Source organism: Kryptolebias marmoratus, linkage group LG6 (genome assembly GCF_001649575.2).
Source record: "Kryptolebias marmoratus isolate JLee-2015 linkage group LG6, ASM164957v2, whole genome shotgun sequence".
Lineage (NCBI taxonomy): Eukaryota > Metazoa > Chordata > Actinopteri > Cyprinodontiformes > Rivulidae > Kryptolebias > Kryptolebias marmoratus.
The window spans coordinates 23,865,693-23,892,448 of NC_051435.1; the positions used below are offsets into that span (position 1 = coordinate 23,865,693).

At 38.2% G+C, this 26,756-nt stretch overlaps 1 protein-coding gene across 3 annotated transcripts in view; it reads left to right on the forward strand.

Moving 5' to 3' along the window:
* wars2 (tryptophanyl tRNA synthetase 2, mitochondrial) overlaps nt 1-26,756 on the forward strand; it is a 68,305-nt gene that overhangs the window by 23,308 nt on the left and 18,241 nt on the right. The window contains exon 1 of one of the 3 annotated variants that reach the window (XM_025009054.2): nt 14,616-14,790. The exons of 1 other annotated variant lie outside the window; for it this stretch is intronic. In XM_025009054.2, coding sequence (XP_024864822.1) covers nt 14,686-14,790 — 105 coding nt within the window. In that variant the 5' untranslated portion in view covers nt 14,616-14,685. Of the gene's footprint in view, nt 1-14,615; nt 14,791-26,756 lie in introns of those variants that run through there. One more of the 3 variants, XM_017430140.3, reaches the window with a different exon arrangement.

The following is a 26,756-nucleotide window of genomic DNA, read 5'->3' on the forward strand; positions in this document are numbered from 1 at the left end:
CAGCAGAGCTCAAGTGTTTACTCCAAGCAGGCATCATTGAACCAGTGGATGTGTCTGAATGGTTGAGTCCTCTAGTTGTGGCACAAAAACACAAAGGAGATTTGAGGCTTTGTGTTGACACAAATTTAGACAATGTCTCAGCACCCATCACATTGCCTAAACCTCAGAGGAAGTGTTGTTGCATGATGGGTCAAGTAAAAGGAAGGCCAGCGTTGATAGACAGACCTCCCTAAAGAGGAAGAGATTTTCTGAACAGGAAAAGACCTGCAGCTTGTTCAATTTTTTACACACAAGCAAATGTGACCTGACAACTTAAAAAGAAAATGCTCTACCTATCCTAATTAAAAACTCACGTATATGATGTGAACACAACTATCCTATTCTAAGGCTGAGAATTATTTTTTTGATGATACCAAAAGACTAACTAGTACACAGAAACTACTATCACAAAAAAATGTGGATAGAGCAAAATCTTCATGTTACCAAGTGGCAGCCAATAAACCTAATACATGTAGAGAGGTTTTGCAAAGAGGAGTGGGCCAAAATCTCCCGAGATGCGTGTGAACCTGGTGTCCAATACAAGGAATGTCTTACTATTGAACATCAATTATACAGTATGTCACGCAATGGCATACAGATCAATTGTAACTTTAATGTGTGTTTTTTTTTCTGGACTTTTTGTTAATATTCTGTCCCCATTCAAATGAAACTATCATAAAAATTTAGGACTTCTAATTTGTTTCTAAATAAGGAAACATAAAACCTGCAGGGGCATTTATCTTGGTTTTGGCAGTTTAGAGCAGATGTGCAATTGTGCTAGTTTTTTATATGAATTTCTCAAATGGTTCAGTACAATTTTAAGTAAGGTTTACGTTTAAATATAAATTAAGAAAAGGAAACATTTAGTAACCTCTATGTACCTAATTAAATGCATTAAACAGGTGCTGTGATGAGTTTATTTCTTTAGTAGCACGCCTAATTTGTGGTTCCTGTAGTAGTTGCTTTATAAGATTAGGATTGTTGCACATAAAACTTGTACAGTTTGTTAACAAAATGAAGCCAAGGGCTTGAAGAAAAACCTCTAGTCCAAATATTTGTAGTTTCTATTGTGAGCAGTATTGTGCAAAAATTTACAGATCCTCTTATAGCTGTTTTTTTAACAGTTTGATCTTTTGGACAAACAGATCTGATGCTAATGTATACTGATTAATTCTTCTTGACTCCTGTCATTTTGAACAAAAACAAAGTTTCCTGCAGAAATGCCACAAGACCCTTGAGACATCACATCAGCTTCCAGTTCACACATTCAAATGTTTGACACAGGCACATTCCCACTTATAACGGATACACTAAAACACTTCTCAGCAGATAGATCCACTCATATTCATAACCATATGGCCTACAGTTATGTTTCTGTTTTCCACAGTGAGTGTGCAGGCGATTGGGCAGAAAGTAAATGAAAATGAGTGTGTTGGGTTGGAGAGGCAGCAGACTGTTCCAGCTGTATGTAAAACAATCCACCATCATACATTCTCAAGTCCTGATGTGCTGACAGTCATGATGGAGCCTGGTAACAGATATTACACATCTATTACATATTGTGAACACACCCATACATATGCATTAAAGCACAAACATACATATGTGCTACCACTGGCCCATTTCTTCCTAACATATGCAAACACTGTCAAGATCCGTAATATAAGAGAATCCAAATGCAGAACTGAAGAGGCCCTAGTCATATTAATTTTCACAAATTGCTTTGGTCATTATTGCATTTAGCTGATTGTCTCAGTGTTGTTAGTTAAGTTTGGCTTTGGAGTCTCACAGGTTGTATTTCTGAATTTCACAATGGTAAATTAGGACCACCTAGAAGAAAAGAGAAACTGGAAAAAAAAATATTTGCTTCCCATGTTGATCATTTAGAAATGCCACAGCAGGGCAGTAGTTAGAGTTGTTGCCTCACAGCAAGAAGATCAAAGATTTGCCTCCCAATCTTCCTGTGTGAAGTTTACATGTTCTCCTTGTGCAAGCATTTCTCTCTGGGTCCTCCCACAGACCAAAAACATACATGTTAGGTTAACTGGTAAGTCTAAAAATTGTCCCTAGGTGTGAGTGAGAGCGTGAATGGTTGTTTGTCTTTATGTGTCCCTGTGATGGACTTGGAACCTGTCCAGGATGTCCCCCTCCTCTTCCACAGTGACTGCTGCAGATAGGCACCAGCTCCTCAACCTGGAAAAGAAAAAGTGGGTTAAGAAAATGAATGGGTGGATGTTTCCATGTTTTGAGATTAAAGTTGTTGAGAATAAATTAAAAATGCTATTTCAAGATTAGGTCAAAATGTTGTTTAAAAAGTATAAATATTGTTTAGAGACTAAGTCTAAGGACATGATCCCCACCATGCATCCAAAACCAAGTGCTTTTTTTATTATCATGGTCGCAGGCAATAAATTAATTACCTGTGTGTGTGTGTTTACTTGTATGTCAGTAGCAAAATATCTTGTGAATTACTATATGGATTTTAATGAAACTCTCAAAGTAATCACTGGATGTACAGTACATGTACAAGTGATTATTCTTTGGAGTTCAAGATGCATTCCATAGCTAATCAAACTTAGCCAACACAAAATGGGTATACCTTAGTCACATTTACAGATTTTGAGCTAAAATCTGGTGTGGTAGTAGTTGAAAGTAATTACTAACACATACTCTGCAAGCTAACAGATCACACACTTATACACAGACACATGCACAGGCAATTACACGATTGCCTGCATTTCATGGCTGTGGACGATAAAAACATATGCATTCGAAAATATAAATACCTTTTGTACAGGTCAACTATACAAACTACAAAAGATTCTATATGAAAAATTTCTCTGATTTCTTCATAGCTTTCTGAAACCTCAGACAGTGTGTTTCACACCTGTGTATACAGGAAATACCACTGACCTCAGCTTTACACCTTTCTGCTTTTAAATGAGAGTAAATGAGGTGTTATAATGTTGGAGCTGTTTTTAGTGGCTGCTTAGAACACAAACAACTCTTGGAAAAAAGACCCACATGTTTGTGCACACTCTGGATTACTGGATATATACAGCTTGTTTAGCTGACTAACTCATAATCGGTTATGAAGTTCCAGTAAAAGCGAATCATGTACCCACACACATACACACAGCTAACTGAATAAAAAGGTCACATTTGCATATCAGAATTTGCTTTGGCCTGGTTGCCTTTAAGAATTTATTTATTTGTAGGTTCAGACATTGGTTACTCAGTGTTAGCACAAACCTGAGGGTAATAATTGGACACACACGTGGAATGGTGTATCTGGACAAAACTGTATTTTTTCTTTATGTTTTTGAAACATTTGCACAATAATTAGAACAACAAATGCATGTATTTGTTAAATGCCAAACTTTATGTGAACTGGGTGAAAAAAAACATTCATTGGTTGTGTATCTTATAAGATGCATATTTTTACCTTTGGATTATAACGTGTATTGAATGAAATTTTTTAATGAAGTAACATTACTAACACATTTTCAAAAGTTTAAGTTTTGTTGCCAAGCTAAATTTCATTTTAGTTTAACCATATGAAGTAGAGCAAAGTCATAACATTAAGTCATAATATTACTGTTAAGGTCCTACTTTTACATGTAGAACCTTAACAATAACAACCATAAAATCTATATAACTAAAAAAAAAAAACTTTCAATACTTTGTTTTTCTATGTTACTGTAGGAGCTACCATGTCCCAATGATCAAAACAAAACAAAAAAACATTCATTTTTCTTGTTTATGAAATAATGGATGGATGCCCAAACTGAGACAAACGTGACTTTGGGCTCAGCACAGACTCAGTGTTTTATACTGGTACAAAAACAAACAAAAAAACTAATCTAAATGACATTCATCTGTGTACCTTTTGGTTTCTGGGAGAGCAGGATTTGAAGCTAAAGATACTGCCTTTCTTTTTCACTCCACAGGGAGTAAATGAAGCCTGTCTGGCTGACTAATGACTGCTGTGGAAACAGCAGAAAGTCTAACTCTACTAAAGTCTGACAGTTTCTGATCAGTCCTGGCTCTGATGAATTCCAGATTCTGGCTTTGATTATTATTCTTTCGTCTCTTCATCATTTTCCAAATATTTTGGCTCACAGTTTATAGTGCTCATCAGTTTGGACAATTATCTCTGACCTCAACTCAGAGTTAGTCTGGTTCCATTAAAACCTTAAACAGAGTTGATTAGGATGTTTTATTTAATTTTGGGTGCCAGTGGATAAGCACTGAATCACTATTATTACCAGTTCACCAGTTATTCTTCCACTTCTTTCACAATTTCGTAAGTCCTACTCTAATTTTTTCCTATTCCTATTATTAAACTCAATCAAAATGTGCATCTCCACCATTGTGTTAGGATTTTTGGAAGCAGTACATTGTATGATCAGAACAAAATAAAAAATTAAAAAAATTCTGCATAAGATTTCCCCATGGACAATAATGGGATTTTGACTAGATGAGTAAGAAACCCCACCCCTCCTATTCTTTGGAGCTCATAGCAGGCACATTTCATAGAGGAAACATCTTTTAGAAATTTGGACTTTACATGACTAAACTGGCATTTTCTGACATTTCTTAGTTTCTGCTCCTTTGTATTGGGAAGGTTGTTGTTCAAATGTAAGAAACTGTTCACTCTGTTTTATTTATCAGTCAGTCTTAGCCTAATGTTCACCTCAGGGGCACACATCCAACACATGTTTCTGCAATGTCCTCCTTAAAGGCCAAGATCGGTCAGATTAGTAACATCAAGCTCCCAATTTTACTTTTAAAAAGCAGAAAAACAGAAAAGAATATATATTCTGCACAATAAGCTTTTTTATATTATAACTACATTTACCTGGTGTTGATTTTATTTATTTTTTGCATAAATTAGGTTGAAAAAACAAAAAACAAACAAAAGGAAAAAAAAAAAAGGCAAAGCTAATTTATTTGAAAAATGGGCTGCTTGGCTTTCATGTTCCCCATAGATTACAATTTTTGCTGTGAAAGTAATCTTACAACACTGATCAGTTCCTGTGAAATAGAAATACTTACTCACAACTCACCTGCCTGCCCACTCTGCACTGCTGCCTCTTCATCGCCTTCTGAGACATTTGGATTCTCAATCCTCCTCTTCTCACCTGAAACAGATAGAGAAGTATTCAAGCTTTTTCTTTATCACAAATTCTGTATAAGTTCAGTCAGCAAAGACCAAAACATGAATACTTATCTCTTTTCTTGAGATGTCTTGAGATTATCTGCACCATTCACTGATGATTCACCTTGTTCATGTCATGTCGTCAATAGGCACACTGTGGGACCCCAAAACCCCACCAGTAAATGGCTCTTTATTTTCTCTCTCTCTCTCTCTCTATATATATATATATATATATATATATATATATATATATGCACTGCTCAAAAAAATAAAGGGAACACTTAAACAGCACAATATAACTCCAAGTAAATCAAACTTCTGTGAAAGCAAACTGTCCATTTAGGAAGCAACACTGATTGGCAACCAATTTCACATGCTGTTGTGCAAATAGAATAGACAACAGGTAGAAATTATTGGTAATTAGCAAGACACTTAATAAAGCAGTGGTTCTACAGGTGGGGACCACAGACCACTTCTCAGTACCTTTGCTTTCTGGCTGATGTTTTGGTCACTTTTGAATGTTGGTGGTGCTTTCACACTCGTGGTAGCATGAGACGGACTCTACAACACAAGTGGCTCAGGTAGTGCAGCTCATCCAGGATGGCACATCAATGCGAGCTGTGGCAAGAAGGTTTGCTGTGTCTGTCAGCGTAGTGTCCAGAGGCTGGAGGCGCTACCAGGAGACAGGCCAGTACACCAGGAGACGTGGAGGAGGCCGAAGGAGGGCAACAACCCAGCAGCAGGACTGCTACCACCGTCTTTGTGCGAAGAGCACTGCCAGAGCCCTGCAAAATGACTTCCAGCAGGTCACAAATGTGCATGTGTCTGCACAAACAGTTAGAAACTGACTCCATGAGGATGGTATGAGGGCCCGACGTCCACAGATGGGGGTTGTGCTCACAGCCCAGCACCGTGCAGGACACTTGGTATTTGCCAGAGAACACCAGGATTGGCAAATTCGCCACTGGCCCCCTGTGCTCTTCACAGATGAAAGCAGGTTCACACTGAGCACATGTGACAGAAGTGACAGAGTCTGGAGACGCTGTGGAGAGTGATCTGCTGCCTGCAACATCCTTCAGCATGACCGGTTTGGAAGTGGGTCAGTAATAGTGTGGGATGGCATTTCTTTGGAGGGCCGCACAGTCCTCCATGTGCTCACCAGAGGTAGCATTACTGCCATTAGGTACCGAGATGAGATCCTCAGACCCCTTGTGAGACCATATGCTGGTCCAGTTGGCTGTGGGTTCCTCCTCATGCAGGATAGTGCTAGACCTCATGTGGCTGGAGTGTGTCAGCAGTTCCTGCAAGATGAAAGCATTGAAGCTATGGACTGGCCCGCTCGTTCTGTGGTGATCTGCAAAATTACTTCCTGGTGGAAGGTTCCGGTGTTCTCCTGTGGGGTGAGTCGTCACTCCCTACACACCTGCAGAGGATCAGCTTCATCAGCCTGACTGGTACTTAAGGCCAATGAGAATATTTCATTCATTCAGATCTAGGATGTGTTATTTGAGTGTTGTGAGTGTCTCAGGACATTGTATTGATTTCAATTTCATTCCATTCATTAACCATTACCAGTACATGGTGGGGAAGGAGGTGAACCCAGAATGCAGACTCATTTTGTAGGTAAACAAAACCACATTATAGTTGGCATCCAGTTACAAATTGAGCTTACAAATTTTCAATTTATGGACACATTAACCATTGAAATGAGAAAAATATTGTGCAGATTTTGTTTCTTACATTTCTTTGACTGCTCTTTATGACTTTGCAGTGAGTACCTTTAAAAAGATTCCTGAACTGTAAGCTGCAGAGTTGTCTGACCACAGTTAACTCTTTGTGTCTACAGTGTTTTACCATGTATGGGATATGTGACACATTAAAAAGGCCCTTTACTTCTAGATTCGAAGTGAAGATTTTGAGCTCAGATACAATGGAAATCAATGAGAGCTTGGATGTGCACAGTCTGAGAAAGCCTTAAGTCTGAGGGTCTCTTAAGCTGTGAGAGACACAGTGGCTGTAGAAAAATACATACATGTTGATATAATAAAATGTATAAGAAGTGTAAAGTTTGTCAATGAAAAAGGTTTTTTTAAAAAACTTTGAAGACTTCAGACAGCTCAGAAGTTAAAGTGTGTGATTTCATCACACCGTGTTGAACATTCTGTGACAAAATCTCCAAAAGATTAAATAACTTAAGCTGCATAGTGTATAAACTGTTAAAGTTATCACAATGTCAGTTCAGTCATGTAAAGTCTAACTTTCTGTGACTTGGGTAAACTTTGAATAATGTACTTTCTCTGAAGTGTGTCTGAGCTAAAGAGCTCTAAAGAGGACCTCTCATTTCATTTATGAAAATCCCATTGTTGTTTGTGAAAAAATGTTTAGCTTTTTTTATTAGTATGAAAAAAAGTTATATGGTGAAATTTATTTTAGTTTTTGGCAAATTTCATCTATGCTGTATAATACTCTGCCACTAAAAGCTTCAACACTTTTCCCAATTGAACCATGTTTTGATGTAATATCACAAACCTGTACTATCCCCAATAACACCTTCACCCATCAATCCATTTTCTTTACCCACTCACAGGGAGGTGGTATCCATCTCCAGCATTCCCTGTGTGAGAGGCAGAGTATACCCTGTACAGATCACAAGTCCAACACAGGGACACAAAGAAACAAAGGAGACAAATGATCACTTTTATGAAAAAAAAAAAACTCCTCTGCTTTCACTCCTGAAACTCATGGATAATTTGTGTGGTGTCATTCTTCCTCTGCATTGCTCAGTGACTGTAACTTACCTGGCAACTTGTTGATTTATGAATTAATCCTTAAAGTTATTTCTCACAAGCCATTCATTTTTTTAGACCATTTTCAATTTTTCAGGTTGGATATGATTTTTTTGTTTTGTTTTGTTTTTTTGCTCTCACATATTCCTTTCTGATATTTTACTGTTACTTTTAGTAAACCGTTTCCTGTAGCACCTGTACTAGTGTTACAATTTGAATGACCCTTGGATTTTCAATTGGCAGAGCAGTTGTCCAGGCACTTTCAGATTAACGGTAGGATATGTGTATTTAGATTTGCTAAAGTGTTCAAATATAATTTTGTGCTTCAAGGAGGTAGAGGAAAAAGAATGAACATAACTGACAAACACTTTTCCCACATGCACAGTTATAAATATTTGTAATGAAATCCAGATCTTCCTCTGGGAGGCAAACATTGCTTTACACAAAATACTCTGTCCTGAATGTTTATTATGCTTGCTGAGGCTTCCCTTCTGAGAGCAGTGAGGAGGCTGTGTGAGGTCAGCTCCACAATTCAATCCCTGACATGTTCTTTTCTTCACTTGGTATTCTACTTTACTGTTGTTATTATTATAATTCCATCAGCCAAATTTTGTTCTCTTGTGGCTAACTAATACTGTGATTGATTGTCCCACCGGCTGGATGTTTGTTCTTTTGTTCTTCAGTTTGGATTTCTGTCCATCTGTTCACATCTATTGCTTGTCAAATTGCTGGTTGTTTGTCCATCCATCCTTCCAGCCAACCACTTGGGTGGTGGATGTCCTGTGGACTCTGAGCGCCAAAAATGTCAGAGGGGAGAACCCGTCTTTCAGCATCAGGCAGCACCCCCACCCCACCTCACCACCCTCCTTCCATTATGCTTTGCGTGCTGTATTATGACAGGTGGAGTGCTGGTCACCACCTGACGGACTTTCCTACCAACATTTTCCCTTGGTTCAGGGTGGCTTCTGCTACAAGTATGTGTTTGTGTTTCCTGTTAATATACATACAAGTGTGTATGTGTAATGCTTTGAACTTCTATAAAGGCAGAGGAGGGAATATAAAAGCTCTAGGAAAGATTAAATTTTTAAAAATTAGAGGGAGAGCAAGAAAAAAAATGGTTTGGTTCATATTTACATATAACAAAAACAATGAGGGTTGGAAAAAATATAACAAAGACAAAGGAAAAGAAGGATATATGAAGTGTAGAATTGAAATAATTAAAGGAAATACAGAACAGGAATTTGACAGACCTTGATTAGAATGAAAAATGAATCACCTTTATAATGGAAAGTGGAAAACATTTGTGATGAAAGCTGAAAGTCTTCACTCATCACCTAGTTGGCCTCTTGTTCCTCTCTGAAGATCTGAATGTTGAGTTTCTTCTTCTTTCAAATTGACTGATGGACAATTTTTACTTTGTTAACATAAAGGCAAACTTCACTATTTTGACTTCCTAAAAGCAAAGTAGAGCCATCAATTTATGATTCAGTACTAATGCAAAATCTTATATATGTTATCAAATTTTGAAAATGTCTCAAATTGTAGTTGCATTAGGATTACAAGCAGGCCTTCCCCTCTCTTTTTTTATTCTTGCTATTCCTCTAGGTGGAGCTGTGGGCTAGTTGAATCAGTGGACAGCTGATGTCACACTTCCTGATTCCAACTTACATCCTTTTCTGTCTCACGTTTAGGAAATAATTTCATCAACCTACTGCTTCATAAGATCATTTTAGTCCATCATTTGATGCCCAACTATACAGTCCCATTTGTGGACAGTGACAACCTTATTATGCTCATGTTTATTTTTGTGATTCCCAGAGACTCACCCAAGCTTGTTTCATTTATTTTTGTGCAGTTTCCACTCTGATGTGAAGACGGCTGGTCAGGCACAGAATTCTACATGACTCTTAATACCTGCTAAAAAAAATACTCCAAAAAAAGTTAAAAAAAAACAAAAACACCTGGACTTCTATAATGTAGCTGAAGACGTTTGGCTTCTCATCTGATTAGAAGCCAAACATTTTCATCAGTGGACAAGAAGCGAAACATTTTCAGCATCCGTGGATGAAAAACCTCACTTATACACACTTTTCTGCCCACTATCCACCACAACATCTTCTTTTCCTTTTCATACTCCTGGATTCTCATGTCCCTGTCCTCTCTCCTGAAGAAAAAACAAGACAGATGTAAGAAGTTTTGCACGCGAGGAGGAAATCTGAGCACAAACACAAAGATTTGAGAGAGAAAAGAGAAAATTTGAAAGAGAGCAGAAGTTTTGAGTGCAAGCATTAAAAGTTTTGAAAGCAAGAGATGAAATCCTGCTTGCAAATTGAATATGTGCGCTCTCGACTAATGGCAGAGTTCTCCTTCCATAGTTTACAGTTTAAATTGGATTAATACAACAGAACAATAAGAATTCTTTTTAATTTATAGTGAAGATACAAGAAAATAAAACCTACCTTGCTGTACATGTCCTGTTACTTTAAAACTTTCCCACTTGCAAGAATGGTTTGTTTTTTCTGTCTTTTCATTTGAGATGACGATCATCTATTGAAAACAATATTAATACCATATCCCAACATGTTGTTTTAAATGCTTATTAAAACAATATGTTGGTGTCACACCTGCACAGTAGCTCTCCTATGACCCAAATATCTGTAACAGACAATAACTGTAACAGAAAACCCACAACCCCACAGTACCCCCTCTCAAGGGATGGCCCTCGACGTCCCAAAATAACAAAAAAACCTAGCACAGGGAAAACAAAAACACAGGATGGAGGGCTAAAACAGAACAATAAACAAAAAACTGGCCGGCAAAACTCATAAATATAAACAAATAACTCATGGTGAGAAAACTTAAAGTTCAGGCGGGCGGCCAGAAAAACGTCCACAAAGGAGCAAGAGTTCTGGGGGGCGGCCGGGACGCCGTCCGCTGCAGAATAGCAGTTCGGGAGGCTGGCCCGGGCGCTGTCGTCGGCGGAGCAAGAGTTTGGGAGGCCGGCCTGGACCAAGAAAAAAGCCGGCGAGAACAAAGCAGGTTTGGGCGTGAGCAAGGCAGACGTGGACCAAGCAGGCGAGACAGAGCTGAGCGAGGCGCCGACCCTCGGTGTGGCTGAGCAGAGCGAGGCCTCGTCCGCGCAATGCGATACTGGTTAAAGGAGGTTATTTGTCGCAATCCAGCCATGTTCAAATTGGATGACTATGTCATGGAAAGAGCAGCATTTTCTATCCATCCATTTTCTGCTGGTTAGGTTGCAGATCCAGAAGAGAAACCCAGACATCTCCTCAGCGACAATCTCCAGCTCCCCCTGGGGGATCTCAAGGCGTTCCCAGGCCAGAAGGGATACATAATCTTTCCAGCGAGTTCTGGGTCTGCCTCAAGGTCTCTTCCCAGTGGGATATTCCTGAAAAACCTCCCGAGGGTGGCCTTCAGGAGACACCCAAATCAGATGTCTGAACCACCTCAACTGACTCCTTTTGATGCGAACGCGCAGTGCCTCTACTGCGAGCTCAGAGCTCATCACCTGATTTCTAAGGTTGAGCCCGGCCTCCCTACGAAGGAAGCTGATTTCGGCCCTTTGTTTCCACTTTCATCCATCTGTTTGTCTTACCCGCTTTTTCATTTCCGGGTTGTGGGGAGTTGCAGTCATTGTGTGAGAGGCAGAGTATACAGGAGAGTTCACAGGTCGAGAGTAACATTTTTAAATCACTGAAGTTTTGAAATACTGTAATGGCATAGTTTTATCAAACAATTTTACTGTTTTATTTATTACAGCACATATTGAGTATTCCTAAAACAATAGAAAATATCAAAAATAACACACATCAGATCTGTAACCAGGAAACTAATTATTACCAGTAGGGCCCTGAATTAGGGCCCTGTGTTGCAATACATTGGTCTGTAGTGATGTCTGTAGGTATTGTTTCAGTCGATGGCTGATCTCTCTCACATACAGTATTACATTACTCACATAATATATTCATGAAATTCTAAGAAACTAAAAGCAGAAAAAGTGCAGAAAAAGTACATGCTATGATTTTTTTAAAGTACTGATGAGGCAAAAAGAAAAGGGAGAGAAAAGATGTAGTACATAAGCACCACTCTCTTCTGGGTGGCCTGGAAACAGGAGCTGAAGGATTCTGCAGACACTCTCACACACACACACACACACACACACTCACACACACACACACACACAGCAGACAAACCCATCTCCCACTTTCTTTGCTCCACCAAAATAGGTTCTCCCATCAACCAGGAATGAGAGAATATACCGGCTCAGGTCTAAATCTGATGCACAAACGAGCTAAGCCACAGCCTCGGGAAATAATAATGAATATGGAATGATAGTATTTTGTTCTGAAAATGCAACCAGATGCATAAGGTGGAGGAGTAAAAAAAATCAGGAGCAGATGTTTAAGAAACGAGAGGTCTCTGTGACTGTGAGCAGCCGGTGAGCCCTGCAAACATGTTGTAACTTTACCCAGCTTGAAGGCTAATCACTTGTAGCATGTATATCGCCACTTTGTAATGAGGGAAGGTATAGAACAGAGGAGTTCTGCAGCTGCTCCCTGGGAAAGTTCAGTTGTTGAGGAAGCAGACAGACACAACACCGCTTAATTAACATGAAGATGAGGAAATCACACATGTCTGACACATTCCTATAGACTACTGTACATGTTGCGTGGGGGGGGCGTGTGTAGTCGCATATCTTCCTCTTCTATAAGCTGCACAGAGTTCAGACATGCATACAGAGCAGTGTGGAAAGCTGGCACAGATTACAGCAAAGAGACTGTTTTTTGTTGTTGTTTGTTTTTCTTATTTTGAATAGTCAATGATTGAAGATATTTAAAAAATAATCTGTATATATGTAATTTACCTAGTTTATTCTTTAAGTACTTTTTGGTTTTAGTCATAGAGAAAGCTTTGGCAGTAATCTGAGGTTTTATAATCCCGAAGTTGCAGGTTTGAGCCCAGGTTGCATCAGAAAGGGCATCCAGTGTGAAACAATTGCCAAAATCTTCATGCATGTTTCCTTGCTGTAATACCTCTGCAAATGGGAGCAGCTGAAAGAACAATAACTTTGTATCAGCAACAAAAGTCTCACATATTAATTATTAGTGGTAAGAATGCTGCTTTATTCAGCAAGGAAAAAATTGATTTCCATAAAAAGCTCTTTCTTTTGGAGCCCTAATTGTTTAATTAATCTGAAAAAATCAAAAACTAATCCCTAAAAAACCAATAAGAACAAATAAACAAACAAACAAAAAAACTCATACCTACTTGTTTTGACACTGGCTGAGAAAGATTTAGTGATAAGTTGAGAGAGAGCCCTTTGAACAGCCTCTGTTTGGATGTTGTTTAAAGAGTACTAATGAGCTAACGCCAGTCCAAATGCAGCTAAAACCAAAGTGAATTACTATTGTCTTAAAACAACTGGAATGAAAAGTGCACAGCCAGTTAAAGGTTTAAATAATAAGATTTGCGAACAGTTTTAAATTTTGAAGATCACAGTTCTTTCAAGATGGCAAAATTCCTTTTGAAAATTGGTCTCCTCAGTTTTGCTATAATTGACCCATTATTACAGTGTAAGCAAACTAAATTTAAAAGTGAAAGAATGTAATGTAAATTGGACAGAGGTTTTAAGGTTTATGAAATACCATTTACTTGAACTACCATAAATATTTTGGAGACTGGAGTCGTTTTTATCATGACATCAATCCACTTTGATCTTGGCTGCATTCAGACAAGTCATTAGTTTATCAGGTCTGTCAGAATAAAGCTTTGTTTCTCTGAATAGAGGTTGTTCAAAGAGTTATGTATGATAGGTAAGATATTAATATTTCATAACCTTTTCACAGAGCCCCTCTTTAAACTGCCCTTTTGATGATATCCCCAAGATATTAGCTGAAAAGAAAATCTAAAAGTAGCAAATACAAAAAATCCAAGTGATTTTAAAAAAGCTCATTAAAAAGTCACTGTTCTGCTCCTCACATCTTACAGAAAATGTCATTTTTACTGCATCACATTTCTACAGCAACGCTGCTGATTATGTTCCTTTATTACTGAGCATTGAACATGTGAGGTGCTTATAAAATGTAATTTGTAAAATAAAACAAATGCAGTTTGATTAAGAAAATTGAAAACTAATATGATAATTGCTTTTTTTACTGTGCCATTGTGTTCTGCAGTAAATACCGATTGTGGTGGGAAACAAAATAGTTCAAAATAAAATTCAATCAACTAACGGCCGGAAACTCCATCTTAAAAAACACCATAGAAGTAATAAAAACTTTAGTTATATATGGGTTTATTGGTATAAGGTATTGAGGGCATTTTACTGTATTAAGTGGGTTTATCTCTAAAATGTAATGTAATCTCTAATGCTGTAAGAAAAGTTTCCTTATTATAAATACAAAAAACTTTTACAAAGTTTTACTGTGCAGTATTGATATTTTAAATTAGTTCTAAAATATATCCTTCACCACCAGAACAACCGAAAGATGTATAACTATGTCATCATTTTACGTTTTACTTTCTTTTTTTTAATTTTTATTTGTTTTTTAATGTCATATTAGTGTATTTCCCCACTTACTGTAGCTGTTACTCCTGCTCAGTTTTTCTTTCACCGGCTGATTTACGGGCAAGTCTTTTGTCCTTCCCCAGCCGCCGTAGTGTGAAGTCACACAGAACAATATGGCGCTTCCCTGTCGGACAAATTTAAAGTTTCTCTTTAGATTCATTCGGAACTTCAACCCTCCGAAGAGGTCTCTCTGCACTGCAGTGTGTCCGGACAAAAAGGTACGTGCTGCGGTACAAAGAAGGAAATTTAAACATCTTTTTTCAGCAGCGGGTGAATGTTTTTTTTTTTAACTCTGTCGTGTTAAAGTGTCGAGTGAATTTCTTCTGTCGGCGTTTCATAAAACGAGCAGCAGCAGCAGCTCATCAGGTAAAACTAAGAGTTGGAAACAGACCACAGAGCGGAGGAGGTGTGTCTGAAGCATTTTATCTTTCTGCAGTGTTTACAGAACATGTTTTTGTGGATTAGCAGATTAGCTTTAAAAGAGGTGTTATTGTTTTCCAAGTGCAAGATTTATGGGATTTCTAGTTGGTTTGAACTTCTTTTTTAGTTTAGGTTAGAAGTTAAGTTAGAAGCTCTACAAGTAAAAGAGACTACTAAACGGAAATAATTTTCTTTGAGGGTATGTCTGTGACATTTAGGCTGAAGTTTTCCACTTCAAGACCAGGCCAGCTGCAACTCCGAGGACATATAATCTGACAGCAGGGTTTCCCCCAGCATATTATAAACCTGGCGGGTAGCCAGGCTATGGTGGGCCTGCCGCCAGGCTAAGGTCCGCTTGTTTATTATAAATAGGTCATTTTTTATAAACGTTTTTTTCCACCGCACAAGGGTGCACGCGCCAACAGTGACGCAATCGCGCTGTCCCCATCCCTGTGCAAAGGTCCCAGGCAGCATCATGTCCTGCACCTTTTGTAACTTGGACCGCTTGCGCTGAGCTCCATTCAAAATGGACGATTTTGGTGCTCTAGCGGAGCTGGTTCGCCTGCATCAGCATTCATATGGTCCCTCTGTGGGAGATCACAAAGATAATCAAACGGTTCAAAACTCATGGAAGGAGATTACTGCTGCAGCCGATAAAGAGGAGTGTTTATAGACCACAGATGGAAGAAATATTAGTCCTATGATGGGCAAATCACAACTAAAGCAAATAAATCAATGAAAGTCAATCTGAATGCTTTAAGTTTAAACATTCTCTCTGTATCACAGCCAGAAACACAACAGCTCTTCTTCCTGAATACGTGCAGCCATATTTGATGTGACAACCATCTGCTCTCTTTTTACCGTATTTCCACTGGTTATGTAGCGTGCTGTCCCCTGTCTTTTTGGAGAATACTGCACCGACGTAAGTGCCAAGTATAAACGCCCACACCGCGCGCTGTTCGCGGAGCCCTGCGGGACTCTAATGAGCCCTGAGGCCGAGCCACCTTCAGCTACCTGGAGTTAGCAGGTCATCGTAGCCACAGTAATAAACATCGAACGAGCGGGTTTAACTAAAAATGGTTAGTTGAGCTGAAATTCAGCTGGTGGCTTTACAAGACTGAATATGGTAAGCATGTTTTGTGCTTAGTGAAAATATTATCCTTGTTTAACAGTAAAATATGCTACTATATTCAGCATTAGATATGCACAGTACAGTACAGCATCTCTCTGTTTTTCAGAGTTCTCTGTTGTTGATGTGTGTTGGGGCCTTGTTTGCACTTTTTCATTTGTTAATTTAATTTATTTGTATATGTGACTTAAATTAGGATTTAAATTAGATGCAATCAATTAGTATTTATTTTAACTGTATTTTTGTTTGAAAAAGTATTTCAGAAGTGCCTTTTTGTAAAACTGTAGTGGTGTAAATATTTGGCACAAAAATCTTACAATATCACATGATAAATAGCCATATTTTCAACTTTCCTGTCAACTTTAATCTTTTTTTTTTACTAAATCACAGGTGGCCGGCGAACGGCCACCTACCACTGGGCTTAGCCTCTTTTCTGGGGGAAACCCTGGATAATCTGTGTGAGACCTTTAATTTGCAACCAGGCTGACTGACGTGAATAAGGATTTAATAGTTTAATTGTTAATATTATCAAGCTGTAATTTGACATACCTAGTAGTTGCAGTAAAATGAATGAAGGATTTACCAGTCTAACACATCTACAATTAAATCATTTTTTTATTTTCAAATTTTATTTATTTATTTGTTATATTGTGCACTAGTGTAATTTATTTTCAACAGAAGTAGAAAAACTATTGTTCTGTGACATGGTGCAATTTCGTATTCTTTTATTTTGTAAGTTGAGTTTAACTCAGATCTATCAGTCTTATAACTTTGAGGATATTTTTTGTAAAAATATCAAAATTGCTCTTAAACTAGCGAAGGAATGTAGTATGTCGGTGGTCAGTGTTGCGGTCTCGTAATCTTAAGGCTGCGGTTCGAGCCTAGGTTGTGTCAGGCTGGGTATATGGCGTAAAACACTTGCCAAATCACCAATTCAAGTTTGCTCACTGTGAGGACTCCTGCAGAAGGGAGCAGCTGGAAAAAAGGAAAAATAAAAAAGCACTCAAGCTAGAGAAGAAACTGCACCTTATTTCACATTTTGGTATGAACGGAAGTTATGCTAACCTCATTAGTTTCGTCATTGGTCTGTTACAGTATGCTTCTGCTACTTATTTCTGTAACTTTTTACTGTTTAAATTAAACAAGTTTGGTATTTTTTGTATATTTTCTTTTAAATAGTCAAATTATTTAACAGTAACAGTTTATGTCAAAATAGAAAAGCAATCAGAGTTTTTGTAAAAGTTGATCTCTCTATAAAAGAGGGTTTGCAGTACAATTGCTACTTGTCGAAAAAGATTTTCTTTTGATTTTTTTCCCCTTTACATTGTAGTACCATGACAATACTTTGACCTTTTTTTTATTTGTTTTTGAAGTAAGAAATACAGACCTGTGTGATCTTAGCAGGACTGTTGTAGCTGGGAAACTACATATAAAAACAAAAGCTTCTGTCTTGGTAACTCACTGAGCTGCAGCTGAAACTAGTTTGTGATCCAAAATTGTGAGAAAAAAAAAGTATATTTTCTGCTGCAGTCTCACTGAATTATGAGTGCTTGTAGCCTAGTGATCATCAAGCTGTGTGTCTACATTTTAAGGCGCCAGTCTTTGAAAAGCACTGCCTATTTTTGTGTGCGTGTCTTGCAAAAATGCAATTTTTTGGCTATGCACATTGTATTGTTTCCCACCTCTGCTTGTTTTGTACTCACCTTGGCAGCTGCCCCCATGTTTAAGATTTAACCTGCTGAGGTACACTTTTAAAAGGAAGATTGGGACCAGTTTTAAAATGATTATTATTGATCATCAGTGTGGTTTTGAGACCCTTACTTTCTGGGAGGAAGTTGGTACTCCTCTTTTTATCAAACTTTGATTCTGAAGGGGCAAAACCATCATAATAAATGACTTTAACTTTATGAATAGAGCCAACTTATATCATGCCAAAATTATTCTTATTTTGACCAAATATTTAAGTTTCCTAACATCGAAAATCCTCCATGAACTTTATTTGCAATAGTGATTTTTTTTATCATTGTAGAGTTTTGCTGAAAGGAGAATTATTTATTTTCTCAACCTTACTACCTTACCTTCAGCCACACATCTGTTGTAAAACTGCTGCTCCGTGCCCAGACATCCCTTGACTGGGGTCCTGTTATTGTCTGATATCAGTCATGTCAGCCCCTGGCTGAAGGAAAGAGGAAGTGACTTATAATTTGGCTTTTTTTTTCCTCCCCTCAACCTCAAATTCAGTTACTCAGTTTTCAGCTAAAACCATTAGAGCAGCTCCTGCGCCACATGGGAGAGTGAGGAAACACGGCCTCTCCTTTGAGGATGTTCATTAACTGCCCTATTTATTTTCAACTGTCAGAACAGCCTGCTAATTCACAGCAGTTCCTTCTGTGTAATTGGGTCTGTTTTAATCATTCTCCAGCCAGAGCCCTCACTCAAATGCTCTGCATTTACCCATCTCCTAAAACAGTCCCATATGTCTACTTACTCTTTTGCTGAAAATTCATCTGACTAAGTCGAATGACAGAACCAGGCCATAGAAATGCAGCCACAGTGGTGTCTTGGGAGTCTTCTTATATTTTAGTTGTGTGCCTGATTTGGAACTTCTTCCTGATCAGCTGACATTTAATTAAAACTATCTGATACTGTCTTTGAGCTGCTCTCAAGTTAACATTTACTGCCTCTGCAGGAGGAAATGACTGCGTTCTTCAGAGATGTCGGTGGTGGAGGTCTTGTCTGAGTGTTACCATAATTACATATTAATAAATTTACGATATGTGCACCGGTTATTTTCTGCTGTGTTTGGACTTTCTTGTGTATTTTCAGGTATTATTAGGTCTTGTGTCAGTCATTTGTTTCCCACCAGTGAAATAAAATTCAAACATTTGCTTTGTCAGCACTGAAGGAGAAGGAAGTGGGATAATTTAAATTTAAAGCAGACTCACAATGTGTTTATCTGAGTTAAGAAGCTACGTATAAATTAAGCTAGTGTTTGCTTTTCCAGATGCACGTAGCTGCTCTGGTGATCACGCAAAAAAGGGTGAAGTGAATTAGTTTTAGTAAGTAATTCTAATTTGCATCTGTTTTGCATTTTTACACTTTAAAGCAAATAAATAAATGCAAATAATTGTGGCATTTGGTAAATCTGAAACTCATAAATCATTCTACTCTTTCTGGACTTCCTGAAATGTGTTTTCTAGTCCTTAATGCCAAGTACATGGCTCAGTCCCACTTCACATCTGAAGAGGTTCTTATAGAGTTGCTTGAGATGAACTGGCTTTTTTTCCCAATTTTTTACAGTGGTTAAATTTTTGATAGAAACATTTTTGACTTGCAAATTGTGCTAAGAAATTTTAGACCCATTCAGTCTGGATAAAGATCCGGCTATTATATAAAAAAATCAGCCATAATGTGGTATTTGTTGGATCATAGTAACATCTTTACGGGGCATATTAAGAATGTAGTGGTTTTTTTTTTACTTTTGAGTTATACACTTTGAGGATGCACAAAACGTCCGTAGGTAGCTGGTGATGGTTTATCATTGTGTTGGCAGTGTGTTGAGGTTCTGGTGGAGCGTGGTAGCAGCATATTCATGATGTGGGGGCCGTGCATACTGATGTGGCTTGGTCACTGAGAATTTGAAGGAGGACTGGCCACACTGGTCTCATGCCAGTGCTGCCAACTTTATTATGCCTACACTGCATGGGCAGTGCTCCAAGAAAGTTATTAGAAAGCTCCCGCCACAATGCTGCAACGATTAATTCTTGCCTCACGCCTTGCTTCGACTGTAAGCATACCAAGGTCATGGAAACAACCTAATACAGATGTGATACAAATCAGTTGTGGCGAGGGCACTGGAGAGCATTTCAGGATGAGAAAAACAGCAGGAAAAAAACATTTTGTGAGTACTAACAATGTAGCGGCATCATGATTGCCTTCACACTACAGAAGGTTTTCCAGTGTTGTTGTGATTCAGACACTTTCTAGTAGGTTCTAAAAGACTCTTCTGAGGCTACAAGCAAAACTATTTTGAATCAATTGACCATTATTTAATCTTTGCTAGATTAATATGGCAATAACATTGTCGTCATTGCCGGATTTTATTTCATTTCTTGTTTATTTAGATAGAAAGTGTTACTTATTACCAAATTTCTATAGAGCCACCACCTTCTCCAAATGTTTTGAAAAATAAGAGTGAAATACTGACTAGCCTATAATTACATTCCAGATCAGGTGCTCCAGATTTTAAAAATGAGCATCTCTATCTACCTTCCATTTATTGGGAACATTTCCACTGGTGAAGGATAAATTCATGAAACGAGTAAGTGGAACTGATGAAAACAAAACAAAGATATCGTTTCAAAGTAGCATTTTAAAAGCTTAAATGTTATACAAAAGATCTTTTGAATGGCTATCAGTGCCAGAAATAACCTCCATCTGGTTATCTTGCTGCAAAGAAAAACTATACTGAGAGGAATCATGTATTCATTTCAGTAATGGAGAAATTTAAAATTACTTGTGAATTCTTTACCAGTGGAAACCAAAAATTCATTGAACTTATTGGCAATCATCTTGTTATCTGTGATTATCTGATTCCAATATTTAATTTAAATACTATTTGCTAATTACTGTATGGTCTTACTGTACTATTCATTTCTTCCCACATAACAGAACAGTCTTCTTTAGCTTTTTAGTTGCTGATATATAATATTTAGCTTTTGCATTCCTTTAAACTTTGGTAACACAATGTCTTAAACCTTTGTAGACAACCACATCGTTGTCTAAGCATCTGAACTTCTCATCTACATGTACAATGTTTTTTTGTTTTTTTTTTGGATTGTGTAGCCATTGAACTTTGACTGCTGAGAAAGTTGACAGGTGAGAGGTAATGTTAAACAGTGTCAAAGAAAAAGTGCCTACAGTTGTTTTATCCTACGCACCCTCCCTACTTGCTAATAGGCAATGACATTGTCAATCAGTGTAACATGACACTTTTGTTGAAGCCTCAAAGAAGTAGTTGAAACTAAATGTATATTTAAAAAAATGCATATTTGAACATACAGTACAGGGTTTTCCCCAGAAAATAGGCTAAGCCCGGTGGTAGGTGGCCGATCGCCGGCCAACCACTGGCCTACCGTGATTTAGTAGTTGACAGGAAAGTTGAAAATATGGCTATTTATTATTTGATATTGTAAGATATTTGTGTCAAATATTTACACAACTACAGCTTTACAAAAAGGCACTTTTGAAATACTTTTTCAAACAAAAATACAATTAAAATAATAAATACAAATTGTTTGCACCTAATTTGAATCCTAATTTAAGTCACATTTACAAATAAATTTATTTAACATAAATGAAAAAGGGCAAACAAGGCACCAACACACATCTCACTTCAAGGCCAATGAATAACAACAGAGAACTCTGCCCATCATAGGACTAATATTTCTTCTCTCTGTGATCTATAAACACTCCTTTTTATCGGCTGCAGCAGTAATCTCCTTCTGTGAGTTTTGAGCCATTTGATTATTTTTGTGATCTCTCATAGAGGGTACAGCCGAACCAGCTCCGCTAGAGCACAGAAATCGTGCATTTTAAATAGAGTGCGGCGCATGCGGTTCTCACGAATTAAAAAAAAACTAGGAGGTACACGACATTGCGCGGGGCTTCGCGCAGGGGTGGGGACAGCACGATTGCGTCACTGTTGGCGCGCGCACCCTCGAGCGGTGATCAATGCGTAGATTTATACTTTTGGGGGTGCGAGTGGAAAGAAACGTGTATAAAAAAAATTACGTATTTCACAATAAACCAGATGAGCTTAGCCTGGCGGTGGGCGTAGTAAAGCCTGGCGGGCCGCCAGGCTTATAATACACTAGGGGAAACCCTGCAGTAGCAATGTAAGAACTACACGAATCGACGAAAAATGGCTTAAAATGATCTAAAGTCTTTATTTTTAGTCAGGCAAATGTCAGATTCTTTTACAAGTCTTAAAACTTGTACTGCAGCCAGCTTATTAGAGGTGCTTGTCCTTTGTGGTTTCAACTTCCTGCTTCTGGTCCTTTTTCTAGGTATAGTATATCTTAATGGCAGAACCTTCTGCCCATCTCCGAGTATTCTTCCTTTCCATTTTGATGTGTCGTTATTGCCGCCAATATCACCACCTACTGGCAAAGCATTGGTATTGTAGAATTTTTATTGAAATATCTGATTTTTATCTTGAGAGATTCCTTTTTTAAAATAGAGAAAAAAATTTAATTAAAATATCTTTAGTATGTAGTCAGAACCTAAGTAAATCTATTTACTATTGACCACAGGGTTCCGTGGCTTGAAAATTGTCCTACTTTGGTGTCTTGTTTTTATTTTTTTCCCCAAAAGTCAAGTACAATAACATCAGCAGGTAACATGATATTGGCATTGATTTAAAATTAGTATGACTCCCTTCCCACAGACTAGAAAAGTTGTTTAATGTTTAGTTTCTAATGAGGCAGATAACAGTTTCCTGCTTTAAGTAGGAGCCGTTCGTCTCCCCCAGGCTCTATTGAAGTGTGTTTCCTTCAGAAGCTGCAGCCTGTTAGGGCTGGAGGCTGGGGCTGCCACCCCTGCCAGGTTATTTTTGGACGACTGTCAGGCCCTGTCTGCGGGGAGGACTGTTTTTGAAGGGCCTCCAGTCCCATTAATCAGCCATGGGACCCCACGGTGCGAGCGGGCCCCGAGCCCCGTCCTGCCACACTGCAGTGTTCTGTTCCTGTACCCCCGCTCTCTGCACAGTGTGAAGCTCGGAGGAACCTCATCAATCTCACCTGTCCCACACGTCAACCGCAGATTTAATCAAACGCTCCTTTTGGGCCTTCCCTTTTGCTGCCCCTCCAACTTACTCGACAGCAGAAAATAAAAACTCTAACTCTAACTAGACTCTAGTGACACATTGCTTCAGGTAAATTTTTTTTTTATCATTCTTTTTCTTGTTTTATCCTCTTCCCCATCTCTTTAATGTAATGCCAGTTTCAAATATATGTGTTTTCTTTGTGGTCAAATACATTTTGTTTCAAGCTGTAGTGTGTTCCAACTCTGTTTAAATACACACATTCCTTTAGAGATAAGGAAGAGAAATACAGTAAGCCCAATTTCCTGTTTGGTACCTTTCTGAAGTGCAGCTCTGTTGGTTGCCTGCTTCAACAGGTCCCAAAATGAGCAAAAGACAGAGATGAAGAAACAAACACAGAAATGAGCTGACTTGTTTCAGCATAGCATTGGTGTTAATGGGATACCTAGTGTGCCCAGGAAACAGCAGGAGAATCTTATGTGTAAGACACCCAGCAGGAGAAGCCTTAAAGTCCTCCATCAGTGGCCCCATCTCTGTTCTGCGTAGATGCAGGCAGCTCTGGAGCCCTTTGCTGACCAACGAAAAACTGATGGTAATTCACGGCAGGGTGAGGGCGACACTCCCAGAGGTGGTTTTGCGATGTGTTGAAATTGGCCCGGTAAAAAAACAGTGTCTGTCATGGCCTTTCTTCAGGTTTTTATTGGGAGATGTCAGTGGACCGCTCCAGGACACTGAGGTTATGATATGATGGATGGGCCTTGAAAAGCAGTTCAGAGGAGATCTGTAAAGATAAAATGCACCATTTTGCAAATGTAAGCTCAACCAAAATTTTGTCTTTTATGAATAACAGTAAATGTAGTAAGACTATTGGTCTGATAAAGTTGAAAGATCCACCTCTGAACTAATGAGTAAGAAGAGCATGCAATCTAAGTGTATTTATGTGCTCCTCTTGGATAATTAGGATTTAGGAAGATAGCTCAGACATTTTAAAGTAGGGTTTTTGTAAGGTTTGTAAACAATTAATGTTTTACCTGTTGCAGATAACTCTTTGAACGCCTTCAATTGAGAGAAATGGTTAAAAGATTAAAGTTCAGCATGTCCAAAAAAAAAAAAAAACGAAAAATGAAAAAAAAAGAGAGTGGATTGCTGCCACAATAAAACAACTTATATATTTAAAATCTCAAAGCAATTTATTAAAATACTTAGTTTTTTAAAACTTTACAACACCTTTATTTTACATTTTACACAGTTATTTGCACAAAATTCTGTGGTTATCTGTTAGAGCAATTAGCAGCAGCAACAGCAGCAGCTAGCTGTAGCACCAGTGCAGCCTGGAATATTTCCACCAGGAATTTTATATTTCTGTTGAATAACCATGTAACCATGTAATAACCATGTGGTGATGTTAAGGTTGTTAAGCTGTTTGAAGATGACAGGAATCCAGTTGGATCTGACTAGCTGTTATGTTCTAATTTTGTTGAATTTCAACTCTGTTTCTCCAAACTGATGTTGTTTAAAGAGCTATCTACAACAGGTAAAATATTAGTTGTTTATAACCTTTCTACAAAACGCATCTTCAGAATGTCTGAACTGTTACTTTTAGTTATTGTTTGTTTGTTTTTTTTCTCTAAAGAACAAGTGTGACATTGTCAGTTTGAAAAAGACAAATATGAGATTGAAGGTTAGTTTTAGGTGCCAGATTTAGTCTTTGTGCTAAATTAATTTGTATAGGTATTATTTTATTGTCAGGTCAAATGTTTCTGTGGCATTCTGGGATTATGCTTACTCTGGATTTGTGGGAATTTTTTACTCTTTAATTACATTAAGTGAATTACCTCCATCTTAAACAATATTTTATGTTTTATTAATGCAGCTTGTGCACAGAATCTGGTCTTATTACTTTTTTATTGGCTGTCTCATAGTTTTCTTTCCACTGATGCTGGTCCATAATGTGAGCTGTCAAATTCTTATGAACAGACACCTTCACAACTTTACCAGTGTTGATGTAGGCTCCGACTACGACACGTGTGGACATACGTCTGTGTTTGCACATGACCTCCTATCCCTATGAATATTACCACACACACACTGACAAATGAACACGTATTCCCGGAAAGGCTCTGCAAGTGTGAAAACATGGCCTTTTAGTGTATGTAACCTTCTAGCTGTTGGTGTTAATGGCTCACGCACATGGCGCTTAATGCATTCAGCATATGGCAGACACAGATGAGGAAGGCTTTCGTCACCTTTGCGATAGTGAAGTGTGACTATGCTGTGGCTGTCAGTGTAAAATATGAGGAGAGAACAGCTAGTGTTGTGTATGTGACATTTCATCAGCAGGTATCTGTTTAAGATAGAACTGAGACTGAAATAAAGGACAATTGGGAAAAAAAACAAGTGGCATTGTGCTCTGAGACATTTCATTGAAGTTGAAAACTTTTACCTGGTAACTGAGAATTGAAGACGTTTTATTTTTCAGGGCTACCACTTATTTCAGACACACAGATCACTTCTCTTATCCTAAAAGACTTTGAACGTGCCCCGACTTTCTTTTTTAGTAGAGCCATAAGGCTAACTTTGGTGAATCTGAGTATTGTGTCTCAGTTACCATTTGATGGATTGCCATGAAACCTGGACCAGGCATTCATGTGCCCCTTAGGTTAAACTGCAATAACTTTGGTACCTTTTTCATTGAGAGCTTTCATTTCGTAGAGTTGAACTTGTTTTCCAATCAAATATCTGCATATATTGTGGTAATATTTCATGAATTTTTCCAAACACCCTAAACAAAGATGGTGAACAAGCTAAACCTTTTCCTTAAAAATTATGAATTAAAGATTGAATCAACCAGAGTCATGTCAGTTCTTGGTTTTTCAATTTCCATTTTAAATACATGGAGATGAAATTGGATATTGCAAGTTATGGATCTTATTTATTACTATAGATACTAGCTATGTTTAACATATTGCCAGACAAAAAATTCCACAAGATAAACCTATTTCACAGCCGGAATTATGATTTTTAATCAAAGTAATGGACCAGTGTAATAATGTGAACTGCTTTATAAAAAAGTAGTGTATTTAATAACTTGAATATATTGTAGCATATCATCTGGTAGTTCATCTTCAAAATGTGAAACTGAACACTCAAAAAGTCTTTTTTTATGTAAATAATTTGACATGCACAGTCCAAATGTACATAAGATGATATTTTGTTTCTGTTGGCTTTGCGATATTGTATTTATTACAGACATTAATTGTGTTACATTTCTCGTCTCCTCTGTCATCGAGCAGTATTTGATTTACTTCTTTTTCCTCCAACAGCTACAGAAGCACATATTTAAAGACGCTTTCCTCTGACCGAAAGTAACATAGAGGTGTCTGGCAAAAGTAGCAGAGTGTGTGATGGGCCATGATTGCTCAGTGGCCAGTTAGTCGTGGCGTTGACTCTTATTTGACACTCGATTGGTTCAAATGACAACATTACCATGTCTGCATGGCTAATGGCCTCCCCCAGGGCATGAAGCAGAGGGGGAACATGCGTTAGGCGTGTCAGTTTGAGGTGAGAACACACATGAGCCAGGCTCGGGGCCCCGTCCACACCCAAATCAATCCTGACACCTCTTAAGAGGCTCTCAGCATCAATGGTACTCCAGTGCAATTACCCCCTTGGTAATGACATAAGCACCCAGTTCCTTCCTGCCTGCCTCTCTCTGGTGGAGTGGAGAGGCACTCCTGCAGGCCAGTAGATGGGGATGTTGTGGACCATGCAGGCCTCAAAACTGTCGTTACTTGATCCCTCCGGGCTCTGGA